General features: G+C 43.5%; 1 protein-coding gene and 1 long non-coding RNA gene across 7 annotated transcripts in view; one reads left to right on the top strand and one right to left on the bottom strand.

The window, feature by feature from the left end:
• LOC128314449 (uncharacterized) overlaps positions 1-7,989 on the bottom strand; it is a 27,608-nt gene extending 19,619 nt beyond the window's left edge. For 2 of the 5 annotated variants that reach the window (XR_008296091.1, XR_008296089.1), the window contains exons 1-3: positions 7,789-7,984; positions 4,972-5,197; positions 1,734-1,853 (exon numbers count right to left, since the gene is read on the bottom strand). This is a non-coding gene — a long non-coding RNA (uncharacterized LOC128314449). Of the gene's footprint in view, positions 1-1,733; positions 1,854-4,971; positions 5,218-7,788 lie in introns of all 5 variants that reach the window. The other 3 variants (XR_008296092.1, XR_008296090.1, XR_008296093.1) reach the window with 3 other exon arrangements.
• Positions 1-18,720, top strand: part of REELD1 (reeler domain containing 1) — a 22,754-nt gene extending 4,034 nt beyond the window's left edge. The window contains exons 2-7 of one of the 2 annotated variants that reach the window (XM_027066857.2): positions 1,511-1,751; positions 4,997-5,219; positions 7,314-7,477; positions 10,443-10,755; positions 11,279-11,342; positions 12,156-18,720. In XM_027066857.2, coding sequence (XP_026922658.1) covers positions 1,544-1,751; positions 4,997-5,219; positions 7,314-7,477; positions 10,443-10,755; positions 11,279-11,342; positions 12,156-12,764 — 1,581 coding nt within the window. In that variant the 5' untranslated portion in view covers positions 1,511-1,543 and the 3' untranslated portion in view covers positions 12,765-18,720. Of the gene's footprint in view, positions 1-793; positions 1,752-4,996; positions 5,220-7,313; positions 7,478-10,442; positions 10,756-11,278; positions 11,343-12,155 lie in introns of those variants that run through there. The other variant, XM_053216899.1, reaches the window with a different exon arrangement.

Here is an 18,720-nt window from a genome sequence, read left to right as displayed (position 1 = left end):
GCCATCTACAAAGGCTCAAGGGACATTTCCTTGTGGCCCTTCTGGAAGAAAATGGAAAAGGCCCTGTGTCCCCTCAACTGAGAATGTGCTTTTACAGCTCATTGTTCATTATTTCTTAATGTGTCTGGGAAACTGTAGGAATGGTCCTTTGTGGTGTAGAGGTTTTTGACTTTTTTGCCTCATGGAAGGCAAACCTAGTAGAGAAAGGTATTGTGCGAATTATTTGGGGTCACGTATTTGTAGCTACTTTCACTAAATTTTAAGTCTTTTATTTTTACCTTTTAAAACTAGCTTATTAGAGAGGGGGCTGTTGTTACCATGTACTGCTCCTTAGATCAATGTATTAGCTGCCCTTTGAAAATTCTTGTGTATATAAACAATTTCAAAAAACCTACTTTTAAAAGATACCTGACCATTCTGAATGGTTTTTTTTCTTTAATTTTTTTTTTTAAGTTTATGTATTTTGAGAGAGAGAGAGACAGCATGAGCACAAGCAGGGTTGGGACAGAAAGAGGGGGAAGAGAGAATCCCAAGCAGGCCCACACTGTCAGCACAGAGCCCGATGCAAGACTCAAATTGATGAACTGTGAGATCATGACCTGAGCTGAAACCAAGAGTTGGATGCTTAGCCCACTGAGCCACCAAGGTGCCCTCTGAATGCTTATTCAGAGAGTAGTTTTCAACCTGTCGTATTTGCTATCTCTCGCAATATTCTCATCTGAGAACTCCTTTTTTACACAATTTTTAATTCTTTCTGTTGATGGCATTAGAGCTGGCAAACAAAAATGAAACTTACTCTATAAATGTTATTTTATCCAATCATTTGATTCTATTCCTGAGTCCTTTTTTTTTTTTTTTCTGCCAATAAAGTTAACAATGGATCAGCTTGGGTGTAACTTTCTCTGCTCATCTTCTCTGTGAAAAAGTAGTGAAATAACTAAAGCCAGTCAACAGAAGGGAGGGCAAGAAGATATCAAAGTGTTGCAAATTTAACAGTTACTTCTAAATAATAGATAGTTGGCAGAAATTTTGTAACATTCAGCTCTGTAATTTACAAGTATAGAGCTAAGATACTAACCCAAGCCACCATATGCCATGTGGCCTGACCATATTGGAGTACTGGGTGATTCACTTCCTCAATAATGTATTATAGCTCACACTGCCCTTGGAGATCAGACAGCTTGTAAAGGGTTCACATTAGGATACAAATATTTTCTGGTCTTATTTCCTTGACTTAATCAAATCCTCCCTTTGAAAAGAAACAGTCTAGTCTTGTAAGAAAATTATAAGACAGGCTTAAAAAAAATATTTAGAAATGAAACACTTTCTACAGCCTGGCACATCTTTTTGATCTTGACCTTGAACCCTTGAAATCTGGGGAGGCAGCACTAAAGCTATCTCAGGTTTAAAGGCAGTGTGGGATTCAGGTCGGTTAAAGGCAGCGTGGATTCAGATCAGTCACATTCAAAACGACGTCATATTATTTTCTTACATAACATCTGGATTGAAGCTGTTACTTCTCGTGACGCAAGATAAGGGGAGGATGAGGGTCCCCGCTGCCCTCACAGGCTGGGCTTGTGCAGCTCTCTGCCTGGCTTCCTGCTCAACTGCCTTTTCTCATGGTGCCGGCTCAGTGGCCTGTCAGGACATGCAGCCCAAGCACCTTCAAGCCCAGCCTCAGAACCCCGGCACACACCACATCACCATTCACACCAGCAGATCTTCCTACTTACCGGGAGACATCGTTCCAGGTATGTATGGGAGAGCTTTGAGAGACCCCCAAGCCCTAGTGACAAATTCCAAGTTGTACTTGTCCCAAGCATGTGTCTTCTTGGCTAAAGTTTGACTTCATCCTAAAAAGCAATTATTGAGCCAAAGATACGTATGAACTATTTGTATCATGGAAACCACATAAATAATCTCTATATTGATACTCATTTTTACAAGCGGGCACAAATAACATTACAATAAAAAAGTATCCATCCTTCTAAGATAAATATAATTACCCCAAACAAACTTCATGTATCGTGTGTGTTGGTGCGTGCGTGTGTGAAATAGACTTTAGCTTCTCCTTATTTAAAACGAAAGTTATTTGCAGAGTGAAAAGAGTATTTCCTGCTGTTTTAGTTTAGGTGCCTGCAAAAACCGAGAAGGAACTTGAGTGAAGGTAGTTTATTTGGGCGATGATTCCAGGAAGTACAGATGAGGAAAGGGAGACAGGGAAGAGAGAGACACCAGTAAGAAGTGCGAGACTAGGCAGGTCACTGCCGTGGACAACTGGGACTCAATTCCAGTGGAGACCATCTAAGAAACCACACAAAACACACCTCTGAATCATCTCTCAGGAGGCTGGAGGGACCGGGGCACTTACGGGTGGAGGGTAGCGTCCCCACCACACATATACACTCACACACACACACACACACACACACACACACACACACACACACTTCAGAGTCATGCCTGCTTACCTCGGACCAAGCTCCCAGCAGAAAAAGCAGAGAAGAAATCTACAGGTACTGGAAGCAGTAGCTGAGTGTAGACAGAAAAGCATCTGTGCAACCACATGTGAACTCAAACATATCAGCAGTGTTTGCTCTACCCCCTTTTGATTTTGCTGTCAATTAGGGGAAATAAATTAGAATAAAATTTACTCTATAAATATCATTTTATCCAATCGTTCTGCTCTATTGGTACGTGTGGGGAAAAAGTATGTGAGTAAAATATTGGCCCTCCACAGCAACATATTCCCCAAACTGAAATACAGGCTATTCTAACAGAGCTTCCCAAACTTTATCATATCACAACACAGCTAGAAAATGATAATACGTGTAGTGCATGCTGGGGCAAAGGCAAGAGGCTACTCAAGGCTGGGGGCAACTTTTCTGGGGCTCCAATCACCACAGTATGCACCCAGGCACCAGCATGAAGGGATCAATATATCAGCACCCCTGTGTTCTGTGGCTAAAGGAATGAAAATGGTAAAAAAAAAAAAAAAAAAAAAAAAAGCTGTAAAAAGTGACCCAAAATACTGTGACACCCAAAACTCTAATAAAAGGTGACCTGAAGGAAAAATGATTGTATTGTTATTGGAAGTAAAACAACATACATAATAAAGAGCTGGAGGGAACACTTCATGGATCCCACTTTATTGTGCTAGGATCACCCTGTTTTCTTTTCTTTTCTTTTCTTTTTTTTTCTGGGACCCCACACTAATCCATGAGCTCCTTGAAGGTAAGGACCGTGTTGTCCTGTTCATGGATGTATGCTCAATGCCTAGTACAGTGCCTAGTTTTAAATAATAACTAAATATTGTACAAATGTTTATTAATGAAAGTTCAATTGCAATGGAAAATAAAATGATCGCAGACACTAAGTTGCATTTAGCAAGCCTATAAAGTTATACCCATGATTTTAGCAACTCATTTAATTACAAACGAGCTTGCCATATTATTTATGTCTGTAAGAAAACTTCCTGCAAGTGAAATTGCTAGATCAAAGGGAGACTGCATTTCTGGGCTTTTTGCTGTGTGGTAAAATATATGTAACAAAACGTTTGCCATTCTAATTGAAGTACACCATTCAGTGACATAATTTCACAATGTTGTACAACCATCACCATTATCCATTTCCAGAACTTTTTCATTACGTCAAGCAGAAGCTCAGTAGCCATTAAATAATAATCTCCATCTTCCAGACCCTGGTCACCTCTATAATCTTTCTGTCTTTATGATAGTTTACCTGCTCAGGTACCTCGTATGAATGAATTATGCAACATGTTCATTTTGTGTCTAGCTAATTTCATTTACTGTAATGTTTTCTAGGCCTTTCCATGTTGTAGCATGTATCAGAGGTAACTGCATTTTAAATATGGAAAATATTATTAGGTTACTCGCCCCCTCGAAGAGTTGGATGGTTTATGGTACTAACAGTAGTGAATGGGACTTTTCCACAGTCCCATCAATAATGGTTATAATTACACATTTTAAAATTTGTGAACGTGGTAGGTTTAAAATAGTGCCTCATTGGTAATTATTTTCTAAATCACGATTGACCTTGCTTTGTTTTCTGTTTGTGTCCTTTGCTAAATTTAAGGTTGGTCATCTTTTTATTGATTCACTAATCCTCTTTGTATTTGCCTGTTTTGTATCTTTACAAATACTTTTCTTAGTTTATACTTTGTCTTCTGATTTCTCCTATGTTCATAATTTTTTAAACCATCTTTTTCTTTCTGGCAACTGGGTTTTTCTCAGGCATTCCAAACTACAATATTTTTACAAACCACATTTTTCCTAGTTTTTTCTATTTCTTTTTTTTTTTAAATAATGTTTATTGGGGCGCCTGGGTGGCTCAGTCGGTTGGACGGCCGACTTCGGCTCATGATCTCACGGTCGGTGAGTTCGAGCCCCACGTCGGGCTCTGTGCTGACAGCTCAGAGCCTGGAGCCTGTTTCAGATTCTGTGTCTCCCTCTCTCTGACCCTCCCCCGTTCGTGCTCTGTCTCTCTCTGTCTCAAAAATAAATAAACGTTAAAAAAATTTTAAAAAATGTTTATTTATTTTTGAGAGAGACAGACAGACAGACAGAGAGAGAGAGAGAGAGTGGGGAAGGGGTAGAGAGAGGGAGACACAGAATCTGAAGCAGGCTCCAGGCTCCCAGCTGTCAGCAGAGAGCCCCACATGGGGCTCAAACTCAGGAATTGTGAGATCATGACCTGAGCCGAAGTCAGATGCTTAACCGACTGAGCCTCCCAGGTGCTCCCCGCTCTTTATTTTTAATTTTTTTTTTAGTGTTATGTATTTCATTTTTACATAACTTTGATCTAAATCAAATTTATTTTGGGCATGAAAGAACACTTCAACTCCCCTCCCCTTAATGAATTGTTTACTCTCTGAGGGCTTGTCTTAAGCTTTTCGTTTTGACAATACCCATATAAAATCACCAAATGGAACCACACGTTAAGAGTGCTCACCCTGAATGGATGTGTTCCGTTGCAGTGACCGTGAGAAGCAGTCGGGATTTCATGGGATTTCTACTACAGGCTCGAAGAGTCTCTGATCATCAAATAGCTGGCACTTTTGTTTCCATCCCTCCTCATTCCAAACCGATGGCTTGTGTTCAAGAGGCTGACACAGTCACCCACTCTGACAAGTCCCGGAAGAGAAACCTGGCCTTCGAGTGGCAGGCTCCTGCCCAGCCTGTGGGGGATATTAGATTCCTGTAAGAGTGAGTTAAGTGTTGCTTCTTAGTAATGGAGCCTTACACTTTGAAGAGAGGGGGCTTCTCCTCTCCTTTCCTTCATGCTTTGTCCCCTACTCCAGCCACCTAATGACAAGGACAGGGTGATGAGGACTGCCCCAACTAGACAGCCTATGCAGAGGCTAGCTAACAAGGAACTTACCCCCAGCTTCCCACTTTGTCGTTATCCATGGCTCAGGAGTACGTGATTTCCCTTCCTCTCTGGGCACAGATGCATCTTGGCCGACCTCTCCAGGAAATAATGGCCAAACAAAAGAAGGGCCAGTGGGAGAGTGGGGAAAACTGAGAAAGACAGAGGCTGAGGCATACAGACAAGTAGACACTTCCCTGGGCCCAGGGAAAGCCACTGAGGTCTCCCTGCCTTGGCCTGTGGTCTAGCAAATGGGCATAATAATGACAGCACCTACCTCAAGGGTTTGTATAGGGATGAAAGAGCCAATATAGGCAAAATGCTTACAATGGTTCCCGGCAACAGCAAACTCTATTTATACATCATTACTCAAAATGAGACACTTGCTTTGCCATTCTTTTCAGACACTTGTGTTTACCAAGAAAGAGATTTTTTTTTAACTCTTGGGAAAGGGTATGTGCTCCTCAGTTTCTTTCCCCCACACCCCTATATATATATATATATATATATATATATATATGGGAGGCTTATATATATAAGGGGGAGGCTGTGCCTGAAGGTGGAGGCATCCAGACTCCATGTTGTCTTCCCCTCCAGATTTTGCCTTTGGCACTGGGAACAATGAAATATGAGTACCACTGCCTGCCCCCTGTCCCCACAGTGACCCTTTTCCATCATTTCCTGGTGGACTAAGTCAACAGACAGGACAGCAAGGAAGAAAACCCTGTGCCATAATGATTTTGCCCATTCGGGAAGGCCAGTATCCATCCACTTGACTGTTGGTGCAACCCAGCTTCTGCCTGGGGCTTTGGTTCTGATCCAATGCAAGGGAATGTGTGTGATTTAGAGTCCTTAAATATGTGGAGTTGCTTTTATTTCTCAAATCACCTCCATTTCCAGATTTGCCATCATAGCTGCTCAGTGCTACATAGTAAATAGTTTAGGAACTATTATTTCCATTTGACAGTAAAGGCACTTGATCAGAAGCCTCTCCCAAAGTCACCCTGTGTTGGCTCACCTCCCGGATCCTTTCCCATGCTAGAAGTGATGATGTGCATGAGGCCTGAGCCATGACTCTTACTTGTACCCTAGCACTTTGGGTGGCCTCAACTAAATTAATCACATTTTTATAACTGCCTTCTGAATATTTAAAATGAGAAAAATGCTAGTAGCCAATAATCCCTACCTCAGTGAAATTTTGGGGAGAATAAATGAAAAACTGTGAAGGTGATTTTCACAAAAGAAAGCCATAAGTATTCAAAATATTAGAGTACCAATGATGTATCTCTAATGTTTAATGGAATCTACAATTACGACGGAACCATACAATTGTACAACAGAATTATGAAAGTTTTAATTAACAGAGTAATTCAATTAACAATAGACCAGGAATGGCTAATAATAAAGTTGAAAATGGAAACTTTGAGTCTAAACAGTTCAAGAAGACACCTTTTTGTCAAAATGAGGTTTTTAATGACTGTATTTATTCAGGAGGGTCATTGATTTATACATATCCTTTCCTGTGTTAATTATTTGCTGCTGTTGAGTTTTGGGTTTTTTAAAAAAATTTTTTAACATTTATTTATTTTGGAGAGACAGAGAGAGACAGTGCAAGCAGGAGAGGGGCAGAGAGAGAGGGAGACACAGAACCCAAAGCAGGCTCCAGACTCTGAGCTCTCAGCACAGAGCCCAATGTGGGGCTTGAACTCACAAATCGCAAGATCATTACCAAGGCCGAAGTCGAATGCTTAGCCGGCTGAGCCACGCCAGGCACCCCGAGTTTTTATTTCTAAATAGAGTGGAGTCACCCAAAGGACAATACAATCATCTCTTCAGTTTTTCTATTCATTTAGACTTTTATTCTTCTTCAGGTATTATTTAAGGGAAACTAAATCCTCGAATCATTTTGCTTTCTTTTTCCACAGTTTATCAGTGGTCCAGTCATATTTCGTTTACTGGGAGAGGATTGAATCCCCTGTGATGTCTCAACAGACACACAGCAGAGCCCATCGTGATGGCCCCGTGCAGCCCAGCTCACCGATGCCAACCCCTGGGTGGAGGCCAGAGGGAACGGAAGGAATCGCCCCAGGTACAGCTTGCCATGGGACTCAGAAGCTTGATTGGCATCATTATTTTTATAGCTATCTATTTTCACTTAGAAATTATGGCTGCTGGTCCCGGTTCTGGCAACACAAACAATAAACACCTGCCTCCACCGGCTGCTGCAGTTCTCGGGGACACAGCCGCAGTTGGGAGGGGACACTTGCCCGTGCTGTTTGTTGTGGCAAACAGACTTTGTGTGGTTCAACCTCCCAAATCAAAGTGGGCCCTGGGGTAGACAGTTAGATTCTGCTACAGAGCCAAAGAACAGCACCTACCTCCCTCTACCCCCGCACCTACCGGTCATCACAGTGTCTCAGCGGTTTCCTTCAAACCCCTGGAGCTACACAGGGAGCACAAGAAAGAGATCATCTTTTCTTCTTTTTGTATAAAACCTCATCCAGCTTTAATTGTTACTTTCCATGGTAGGTAGCTGGCTCTTTGCAGCTTGGGTTGGAAAAGGGAATCAGGAATGAGAGGCTGTTTGGATGGTAATGGACTTTTTCTTGGCTCACCACATAACTTGAGACTCCATTGGCCTGTGAACTTCTGAAACAAAACAAAATGAAACAAAGCAGGGCACCTGGTTGGCTTAGTCGGTAGAGCATGCAACTCTTGGCCTCAGGGTCATGAGGTCAAGCCCCACAATGGTTGTGGAGCCTACTTAAAAAATAAAACAAACAAACAAAAAAATAACCAGCCAGAGAATAAAGTGGTCATCTGAAAATTCCTGGTGATACGAAACTCATTTCCATTATTTATTTCTAGTTAAGTACTCCAAATGGATGCACTCTTAAATTCATCCAGCCACCTGCACAGAAGATCCAATCTGTAATCCTCACGATCCCACTTTGCTTTATTCCGTCCTTTGTTTTTGGCCAACATGATGGTGTCTGACGTTGCTCAGTCTGGCAGACCCAGGCACAGAGCTCACCCTGGGCCACTCTCCCTACTGCGCAGCACACTCCTCCAACGTTCCCAGCAAGCTACTCCTAAAAGCAGATTAAGATCTCAGGGTCTGGCAGTGTGGCCTAAAGAAGACCCTGCAAACTCAATGTGTGTTTGAAGTCTCATGTTTTATTTTATAAATCATGCAAATGTTGCATTTTAATCCCAAGCATGTTTGTTTTAATATGAAGATGAGTAAAAGTGAGGTGTCAGGAAGTTGCATCATGTTGGCCCTGCAGCCTGTCTTAGGATGTTACTGGGAACCTTGTCCCTTGGGGGGGGCCGGTGGCAGACTCCCATCTGAGCAGCTAAGGGTAAACTCCTTATTACACTGCACACATTCCTCACCTTCTGGCCTAGCCTGTTTTCCTGCCCATTTCTCTACACAGATCCCAGTATTTCCCAAAGGAAAAAGTAGTGTGTGTGTGTGTGTGTGTGTGTGTGTGTGTGTGCCTGTGCATGGAGATGGGAGGGGGGAAGGGGTGTCATTTAGCAAAGTGAAATAGATTTCTTAACTGTGAGAGACTGCAGTAGGCAAATTACAAATTATGAATTTTCGCATTAGGAAGATGGTATATTGTATTTCCCAAACTTAGTTCCCAATAGACCCTCAGAACACTTCAGGGCCTGATCTTCATGTTTTGCCTTCAGACGTTTCCTCAAACCGGGCTCTTCCTCCTGGTAATCTGTTTATCTTTCAAGGGGAGGTTCAAATATCTTCTTTGTGAAACTTTCCCCGTATGTCTGGGGAGGCAAATGTAATTGTCTTCTTAATTCTGGTTTTTAAGCTCTCATCACACTGTAATTGATAAGGTCGGGCATCTAAGAGTCTCTCCTCCTAGATTTTGAGTTCAGAACCAACAGTTGCTACCATGCGGCATTTCTGTATCCCCAGGCTTCACAGGAATGCCCGTCACACAATGAATCTGCGGGAAATGGCCGAATGCCTTTAGAGTTCAGGCAAGAATCTAAAACTGTCAACTTTTGCCACGTTCCGTATGTCTGTTAGGCTTCTTTGCTTTTCACTTCATCCTCAATGTTTCTGAGTGATGAAGGCTTTGGATAAGAGTGGCACAAAAAGAAAAAAAAAAAGCATTCCAATCCAGTTAGAACCTTGGCCAGAGAAACCTCAGCTAATGTATTTTTGTTTTGTTTTTGTTTTTTGCAAACACCATCCTTGGCATCCTAACAGTTATCATGGTAAGCCCTCAGGGTGCCTTGCACCTGTGCCAGGCACTGTGTTCCATGATTCTACATCAATGATTTTACTTCACTCCTCAGCAGCCCTATGCTTTAGGTACCATTATTGGTACCATTTTGCAACAGAAGAAACTAATGCTCTGGGAGGACTTGCCCCAAACCAGGAGGTAGCAGAGTGGGGAATTGAACCCAGACAATAATCTGACTCTAAAACTTGTCTTGCTTACTTGCTGCGCTGTTTCTAATTTTTATTTCTAATGCTCTGGGCCGTAGTGTTGGCCAGTCATGGATGGGAAATGAGATGGCGGAGAGCAGGGCAGGGGCAGTGATCTTATCTCTGCCCATGGCACAGGTTCAAGTCATTAGCATCACCAGGTTATCGTTTCCTCTTAATACTATGGCAAGAAAGATCGAGGGCTTTTAAAAATCTTTGATTTGTGGAATTCTGATTTTTTTTTCCTAGCTAGAAGCAGTTTTGGGTAGAGGTAAGGAAAAAAAACCAACAGTGGTCATAGTGGTTTCTATATTCCTTGAGTGATGACTGTTAAGAATGTACAGGTCCAGAGGACCAGAGGCTTACTATTTATAAAAATGTTAGAAATCGAGTCCTTTGCCACTTGGCCAGGGGCTTATATTACTGGGCAGATGATCGTTTTGTTGATATTTTTGAGTGGTCCAAACTTAATTTTTTGTCCCCAAGGTACCTTGGTCTCTAGTATTTGCCCCATTATCATAGTTGTTTATTCTAATCAGTATGAGGAAAATGCTCTCACTCTCTTTTGTGGTGTCTTTGGATCTCTGCTTAGCTCCCAGTCCCCCCACCACTCTTCCCCAGCAACGTGCAGACATCTTTGCTGTTGCCCTAACTAGAGCTACAGAGGAGAACAGCTTAGATTCTTCTCCTGCCAGTTTTTGGGTGATGGAATTTCCTGGGGGCACAGAGACTCTGTTGCAATCATCTTCACACACAGCTACTGCAATCAGCAATGGCGAGCAACCCAGAGGGGACAGCAGCCCAACCCTAGAACCATCCTTGGATGTCCGTGGGCTGGAGAGACTCATGGCTCCTGGGAGATTCTCCTCAGAGGGCATTGCTTCCAGCCCTAGCACCTACTTCAGGTAATGGATCAGGGGTGGACCATTCAGTAAGGTGGTAGGATGAGGCCAAACAGTGGGGTGCTGAGAAAACATACATTTCTTGGTGTCTGACAGAAAAGACCTCACCATATTTATTCTTAAGTGCACAAGAAACCCTGATTGTAGAAGGGCTACTGGTCAAAAGGACTGGGTATGAAAATCACCTAGGGAAACTGTATTCTCCTGGCCAGGGTGAGATCCCTGAGATGCTGCTATAAATAAAATAAGATACAAATATACATTTTATAGCTTAGATATGTAAATTTATAATATATAAATACATATTTTATGTAAAATAAATAAAAGCATTCAGTGAGTCTTTGTTGCTATCCTCACTAGCCTCTTCCCCACCCCATCTCCTATTCCTCTTTAGCCCTCAGCTCCAAACTCAGAAGTCTTTCCAAAGAAATCTGATTTTACCAGCATACATAGCAATGGTAGGAAATGCTGCTTTTTGATCCATATACTTAGTGACCCCTTCTCCGCCCTCTGTCCTTCTCTTTAGGACTCAGGATGATCCAAGCTTTGGTTCATTGGAAACTTGCCTGCCCTCGGATAGAGATGAACAGGTAATAGCCCTGGTTGTGCATGGTTGATGAGGCTGATATTTTGATCCCAGTGTGGGAAGTTCCAGGCTGGGAAAGCAAAGCTATTATACTAGTAGCCAAAATTTGAGAGAAGGACTCAAGGGTATGATATATATTCAGCATCTTTTTACCAATCAGTGCCAGCCTTTCTGTTATACACAGTGTCTCTGAAGTTATTGACAATTGTAGAAATTGATAGTTTTAGTTATTTGTTTTCCCACTTAGCCTCAGTTAATAATTCTTGTCTTTCCACCTCTCCACCCCCACTTTATAACATTGGCCTCAAAACACCACGTATGGTTCCAGAGGTTAGATCAATGGGCGGTATAAAATATACATGCCCACTGATTTACTATTCCTTTGAAGTCTTAAAAGGAACACAAAATAAAACATGGTATAATATTCCTACTCAAATTTATTGGAACCTACAGCAAGATTAAATGTCTTCTTTCATGGGTCCTAGCATAAAAAGACAGTCAAAGCTTTCTGCCATTGGAGATGATAATCACCCAAATTGGTCTGGAAACCTCTTAAAGGACCCTAAGTTTATTCTTGTAACTGGCCTCTATGCTCTCTTTGTGGGGTTTCCATTAGCTACCTCATCCCCATCAACCACAAGGGCATATCTATCTACTTGGGCATTTTATTCTGAGCTGTTTTAGGACCAGGCACAAGGTTGGGTTTTCAGCTGCTGCCTGGGCTTCTTTAAGGATCCCAAATTAATTGGGAAGTTCAGTGGCAGCTTGGAAGAAGACTAGATCCTTTGACTTCTTTTTTTTCCCTTTGCTTTTCTAGGACAAGATGGAATCCTCTAATAGGACTGTGAGGAGGTCCCATCTGTCCACTGTCCATCTTACCTATCCTCGGCATTTCTGGTCCTCTGAAGCATTCACTGGGAGTGAGGCTAGGGCAGCCACCTCAACCCCTGTCTTCCACACTTCTGCCACTTCTAGGCCACCTGCTGCAGGCAGCCAGTCAGAGGCATCTAGGCCTTCTGCCAGCTTCTTACCTCAGTCGAAGTACAAGGAGCCCAGAGTGGGGGAGGGAAATGGAAGGGGCAGAGGGGGATACCCCAGGAAGCCCAACCCAAGGCCTGAGGTTGAGCAAGAGGGACACAGTGCCCCTTTGGGGCTCCAGCTCAGGACTTCCCAGCTGGGAATCCTGCTTTGCCTTTCAGCCACCTTGGGCATGGCCCTGGCTGCTGGCCTTCGCTACCTGCATGCCCAATATTGCCACACTCAGACGGAAGTATCCTTCAGTGAGCCTGCTGGGGATGCTATTACCAGCAGCGATGGAGGCGAGACTGTGCATGTCAGGAAGATCGGGGAGAACAGTTTTGTTTCAGTTGAAGTGGAATACAACTGGATCACTTCCTCTGTGGGTAGTGAGAAAACAGTCCTCTGAGAAGATCGTGGTACTAGGCAGGCCTCTGAGTGGCTGTCCCTAGACCCTGCGGTGTCTCAGCCAGAACAGAGCTAATGAGAATAGCTGATGAGGACAGGGGCTCCCTGTGCCCCCATCAGTGAGCAGTTAGTGGAGGAAGCTGTGAGCAGACCGTTTTATCAACAGAGGGAGTTCTGCCCGAGCTTTGTTGTCTTAACATCTGTAATTTAGCTGCTTTTTTTTTTCTTTTCACAATTAGACGTTCTGTTTGAAGAGTTAAACTCCACACAATGAATATTGTATAACCTGCTCATTAACTAAACTCCTGTGGCCGCCAAGCTTCCTCTGTTGCCTTAAGGAACCTGCAGAAATAGAAATTCTGTCCCTCCTCAGTATGTCAGCCTCATCCCTTCCAACTCTTTGAAAAAAAAAAAAAAAAAAGTAATGTTGGGGTTGTGTCTCTTGCAAGAAAAAGAACCGTGGCCCTCACTTTGCCTCTCCAAACCACCCCAGAAGAAGTTTCATTTTCAACACTGGCTCTGCTTCGGTTGACTAGGTGAGTGCAAGGGTATTCAGTCTTCTTGGAAACTCAGAAGCCTGGCAAATCCCCTTGGAAATTGATCTGAAGCAAGGAGAGTTTGAGAGAGCTCGACTGAACACATCTGTGGGAAAACGTATACATGCTGCATAAACACCAGAGTGGGGTAAGCATGCCTCTTCATCAGGTGTAAATGGATCTGAGACTTCCCATCCATTTACACTTGATGGGAGGCTTATGAATCCTAACAGCTAGCAAACATATTGCCTTTTGCCAAAGGTCAGGCTGAAAAAAACTGATGATCCCACAGTTTGAAGAAGAGCCTCTACTCATCTTTTCAGGGAGAAAAGGAAGACAGCATTGTGGACAAAGTCCATTTTCCTGCTCTTGTGATTTACGAAGATCACTTTGATTTAGGACGTGTCCCATAGATACTGTGTGGGGTCAACAGGTTTGACTATAACTTTTGAATATACTCACCTAATATGACACGCAGAAATTAGCTGCCTTTTCAGAGCTAGACCTGCTACAGAGTCACAAAGCATTTTAATGTAGAAACAGGAAAACACGACACATCTGGCAAGGGTGTTTATTCATCCAGCACCTAGATCGTACAGGTAGTGTGCTAACTTTGCATACATTTTCACATTTAACTTTCACAATAACTTAATGAGGAAAAAGTGTAGTGACTTGCCAAAGAGAGAGAGGCTTTCATGACATCTCAGTTCAACAACAAAAACATTTTTTTTTAAAAACTGGGGTGTGGGAAAGAGCTAGATCCTGCTGTTTTTCCAGCCTCTTATAGCTCACTGGGCACTAATACCACAATTGTTTCCTCCTGGATTCTGGGCTAGGCAGATCTGTCCCGTCTTTAGTCAAGTGCCTCATTAGGACCAGGGAGACCTAGGTAATTGTGTGCTCACAAATGAAAGTGTTCTAGGAATGCTGTGGAAATGAGTGAATTTACTGTACTCCAATGGCAGCCACAGATATCCTTTTACATATCTCGCCCTCCTCAAATGAAATCCTCCCCGAGATGCAGACGAGGAACCCACCAGTGGAGAGCTCTCCTCTGACCATCACATCAGATGGCCAAATGCACTACACGTACACCTTCAAGACCTTACCTGTCCAAGAGGACATTTTCCTGGGTAAACAGACTGTTGTCTATTTGTTTCACAACTGTTTGAAATAAACTATCCCCAAACTCAGTGGTTTAAAATAGCCACGACCACCACCACTTGTCCATCACAGTTCTAGGGTTGGCTGGGCTCAGCTGGGCAGTTCATTTGTTCCATGTGTTCTTGACTGAGCTGGAACACCCAAGGTGACTCACTCACGTGGCTGGCAGTTAGTCGCTGGCTGATGGCTGGCGCTCAGCTGGGGCCGTTGATGAGTGTAGGCAGCAATTTGTTCCTTCTCTTCCTGGTTTCTTACATCATGATGGCTGGGTTCCAAGATGGGTATTCCAAGCAGACAAAACCAGAAATTAGGCGATGTCTTGAGGCCTAGCCTCAGAAATAACATGGTTTCACTTCTGCCACTTTCTAGTGGTTACAGGGAGCCATGGGCCAGCTCTCCTTCTTCAGAAGGAAGGGCGATGGATTTCATTTTTGATAGGAGAAGTGGCAAAGGATGCGAAGCTATGTTTAATTCACTACCTCTCCGGTTAGAATACCGACCTGCCACAGGACTTATGTGAGAGTAGAAGGAAGGGACATTCATCCCCAAGAGGTGCCCTGGGGGACTTGTTCTGGAAAACATCGAAAGGGGTGACGGAAATCTCAGACATCAGGGTTAGGTATTTCCTCTTCTCCGGTTCCACGGGCAAAATAGTAAAGTGGTGCGGAAGAGTCAGCCAGGCCTCTGAGTCTCAGCTTCCCCATCAGAGAAAAACAAAACTATTTACCTGCTTCGGTTGTTGTGAACATTAAATGCATGTTCGACATTTAGCCATCTATATAACCAACTGCTTAATGTCACTTTGCAGCCAACACCATCTTTAAATCTAGTCCATTTAGAGAAATTCCGTGGTCAACAAAAACGTTACTCCCTTTCCATGACAGCTTCTCCCTGTCGGCCCCTCCTTCTCCTGCCCAGCGCATGGAGGTGGTCACGGCTTTAGTTGTCATGGTAGCCACTGGCTACAGTTCCTGCTGGGGGTCACACATTTTTGCTGAGACATTCTGAGTAAACTCTTTTTTTGGCAGGGGCAGTGGGGTCCATAGGCCTGTAGTCATGAGACATAAAACCCCTCTGTTACTGTGAACTTGAAAGTCCTCTAAGCCTGGCTTCAGAGAAGCCCCAGAGGGGAGCCAGTAGGAAGTGTTAACCTGAAGGCATTTACTAAAGCACAAAGACATTAAAAGTAAAAAAAAAAAAAAAAAAAAAAAAGCAAAGCAACTCAAATGCAAAGTCTTAACATAATTTTTTTTGTTTTGTAGGAACAGCTACAGAATTGTTGGGCCAGTCACTTCTCAGAGAAGGGGGTTTGGGCTAAATACACATTTAAGGGAAAATGGCAGAAAAACAATTGTTGAAAACTCTATTTCAAACAAATGTTTTTACCTCTATTGTGTTGTGTTAATTCAATAATAGCAGATCGAGAGTAGGAGAGTAGGGGAGAGCCTCAACCTTTCTTACATTGAGAGGCTATTTCTGATATTTCTAATTGATTTCTCACCTTGGATACAATATTTTCACTAAATCACAACCTAATGCTTAACGATAGCGTGGCTGAGCTGTCCCACTATTGAGGCTGTCTGGATTTTAATTTGCTGTGACAATGTTTGTTGCCTTTAAAAAAAATCCTAATTAACAACAACAACAAAAATGGGTCGACAAACCAGTAAATATTTAAATAAGTGTCGTGTTTTATTTGAAACGTTGTCTAGAGATGGCTGACACTTTATGAATAAATTACAGATATACCCTCTCCCATTCTGGGACTTCCGGTGTTCATCAGTGATCCCAGACTCTCTGGAATACAGGCTCTGTGATTTGATTTCATTCTACCCCAGACTATCCCCTTCTTCTAAAAGTGGTGTGCAGCAAGGAATTTCTTTTATTCAAATAAAATGAATTTGCGTCCCTTATTTTATTAAACTTGAGAACAGCCTCAGAAGAACTCTGCTCCTTCTGCAAGTGGAGGCTTTCAGGTGTTGCAAACCCAGGAACGGTCACCTCTGGTTTAGAGCATCAGGAGGGCCTTTATGATAAAAGGAAGTCTGAAGTTTAGTTTGTTATTCCATTTTTTACATGCAAAAGGAAAATGTGAATGTGTTGAGACTCTGCTCTGTTGAAAATTGAATGAAGCTTCCAGGACAACTGAGCCCTGTCGAATGTTTTGTTTTGTTTTGTTTTGTTTTTTGGTGGCTTTTTGCTTTTAAAACATAACTCAGTTGGTTTTTTTTTTAATGTTTATTTTTGAGAGAGAGAGACAGAGTGCGAGTGGGGAGGGGGAGAGAGAGACACACACACAGAATCCGAAGCAGGCTCCAGGCTCTGAGCTGTCAGCACAGAGCCTGACATGGGGCTCAAACCCATGAACCATGAGATCATGACCTGAGCCGAAATCGGACACTTAACCGACTGAGCCACCCAGGTGCCCCAAAACATAACTCAGTTTATGCCACACTGTCTCTGAGTTCTCTGGTGGCTTTCCACCTGTCTCCGAATAAAGTCTGAGCATCTGATTGGACTGACCAGGGGCTGTGAGACCTGGTCCCCTGCCCACCTTCTTCCTGACTCCCCACCTCCACTGTGCAGTCATGAGCGCTCCTTGAACACTGCACCACTTCATTCAGATCACTTGCTCTGGCTGTTCTTGTCTCAAATCCCATCCTCTCCGACCTCTCCTCAAGCCTTCAGAGCTTTGTTCCAATGTTGCCTTATCGGAGAAGCTCCTCCTGGCCATTGCAGTCTTTTCTCGCCCTCAGTGCCCCTCTCTGCTTTACAATATTTATAGTACTTATCACTTCCTGAGTCTTATGTATTTATTTGTGTTGTTTATTTTCTGCCTCCACCTGACTAGGATGAGGCAGAGACTTTGTTTTACTCATTGATATTCCCCCAGCCCCTCGAGTTGTTCTTAGTACATCGTAAGTAATCAATAAAAATTTGCTAAATGAATGAATGGAAAGTTTCGGCTTTGTGTTGCTGCCCCCAGTTCTTAGTCTGGATTGAAGTTGAATATGCAGCACCTGGGGCAGTTCTAGGCAGGGTGTGTGGGCATCAGGAAATGCAGGTTCCTGTCTAGAGGTGAACTAGAGTTCTGTGGGCCACTGTCTCCAGGGCAGGGGATGTTCTGTGTCTCAGATCCAAGGCTCAGGGAAGTTCTTGGCACAGAGAGGCTGACAATAGACTTAACCTCCCAATCTGAGCTGGGGCAGAAGGAAAGCTGAATGGAGGCTTTCTAAGTCAGAAGCTCCCCGTGAGCACACTTTCTTCAGTATAGATACTCCGGCACATGGTTTCTAAGCCCCCATACTCTCAACATTTTGGGCTGGACAATCTTTTGTTGTGGGGCTGTCCTGTGCATTGTAGGATGCTGGGAAGCACATCTGGCCTCTACCCACTAATGAGAGTAGCTCCCTCCTCCCCAGTTGTGACAGCCAGAAGTGTCTCCAGACATTGCCCAATGTCCCCTGGAAGCCAAAACCAACTCCACTGGGGAACTGCTGGTCGAGTAACTAAGAGCTGCCATTGTAGGCCCCAGGATGAAGCAGGCTTTCCTAAATCGTTCCCATATTCGGGGATAGAGTGGGCAGTACTGACAGAACCATAGGGTTTAACTGTAGAAATGGCTTTGAAGGTCATCTGACTCAGTGGTTTTGACCTTTTAATTTCGCTTATTGGGTGGAACGATAAAAGTTGGATTCTCTGCTTAAAGTTTGAGGGTATCTGCCCTTCTTCCTTCCCTCCCCCTTTCTCCCTTTCAGCTCACCTTGAGGCACTGCCTCAGAAATTTCACCAACAAGCAAGGTTAAACATCATTAAAAACACCTCCTTCTTACAGGTGAGGGGAAGAACAAGGCTGCTGAGAGCTCACAGTGGAACAACAAATTAGAGTCTCGGGCCGTCCACGGACTCCTTCCTTCCATCCTGATTTCCAACCCACTTTTCTTTCCAACACACTTGGCAGATCATTTGTTTTCTTGGAGCGTGTGGGGTGCTGTAAATGTTTCAATAGATCCAGAGAGAGCCTGGAATCAAGTAGAAAAATGCCTGGAATGATTAATCTGCATGTGCCATTAGACCCAGGACGATGGGTCGTGGGGACTGGCCACTCGTGGTGGGCTAGGCCGAGGCCTGACCTGCTGGGCTGGAATGGACAAGGCCCCAGCAGTGGGTGATGGGGAGAAGACAGACAAAGGGAAAAGGAACCACTGGGTCCACACAGCAAAGGTGCTGGCTGTCATTGTCCCACGACCCAGCTAG

Source organism: Acinonyx jubatus, chromosome B1 (assembly GCF_027475565.1).
Source record: "Acinonyx jubatus isolate Ajub_Pintada_27869175 chromosome B1, VMU_Ajub_asm_v1.0, whole genome shotgun sequence".
Taxonomy (NCBI): Eukaryota; Metazoa; Chordata; class Mammalia; order Carnivora; family Felidae; genus Acinonyx; species Acinonyx jubatus.
This window is presented reverse-complemented; position numbering and strand designations above follow the sequence as displayed.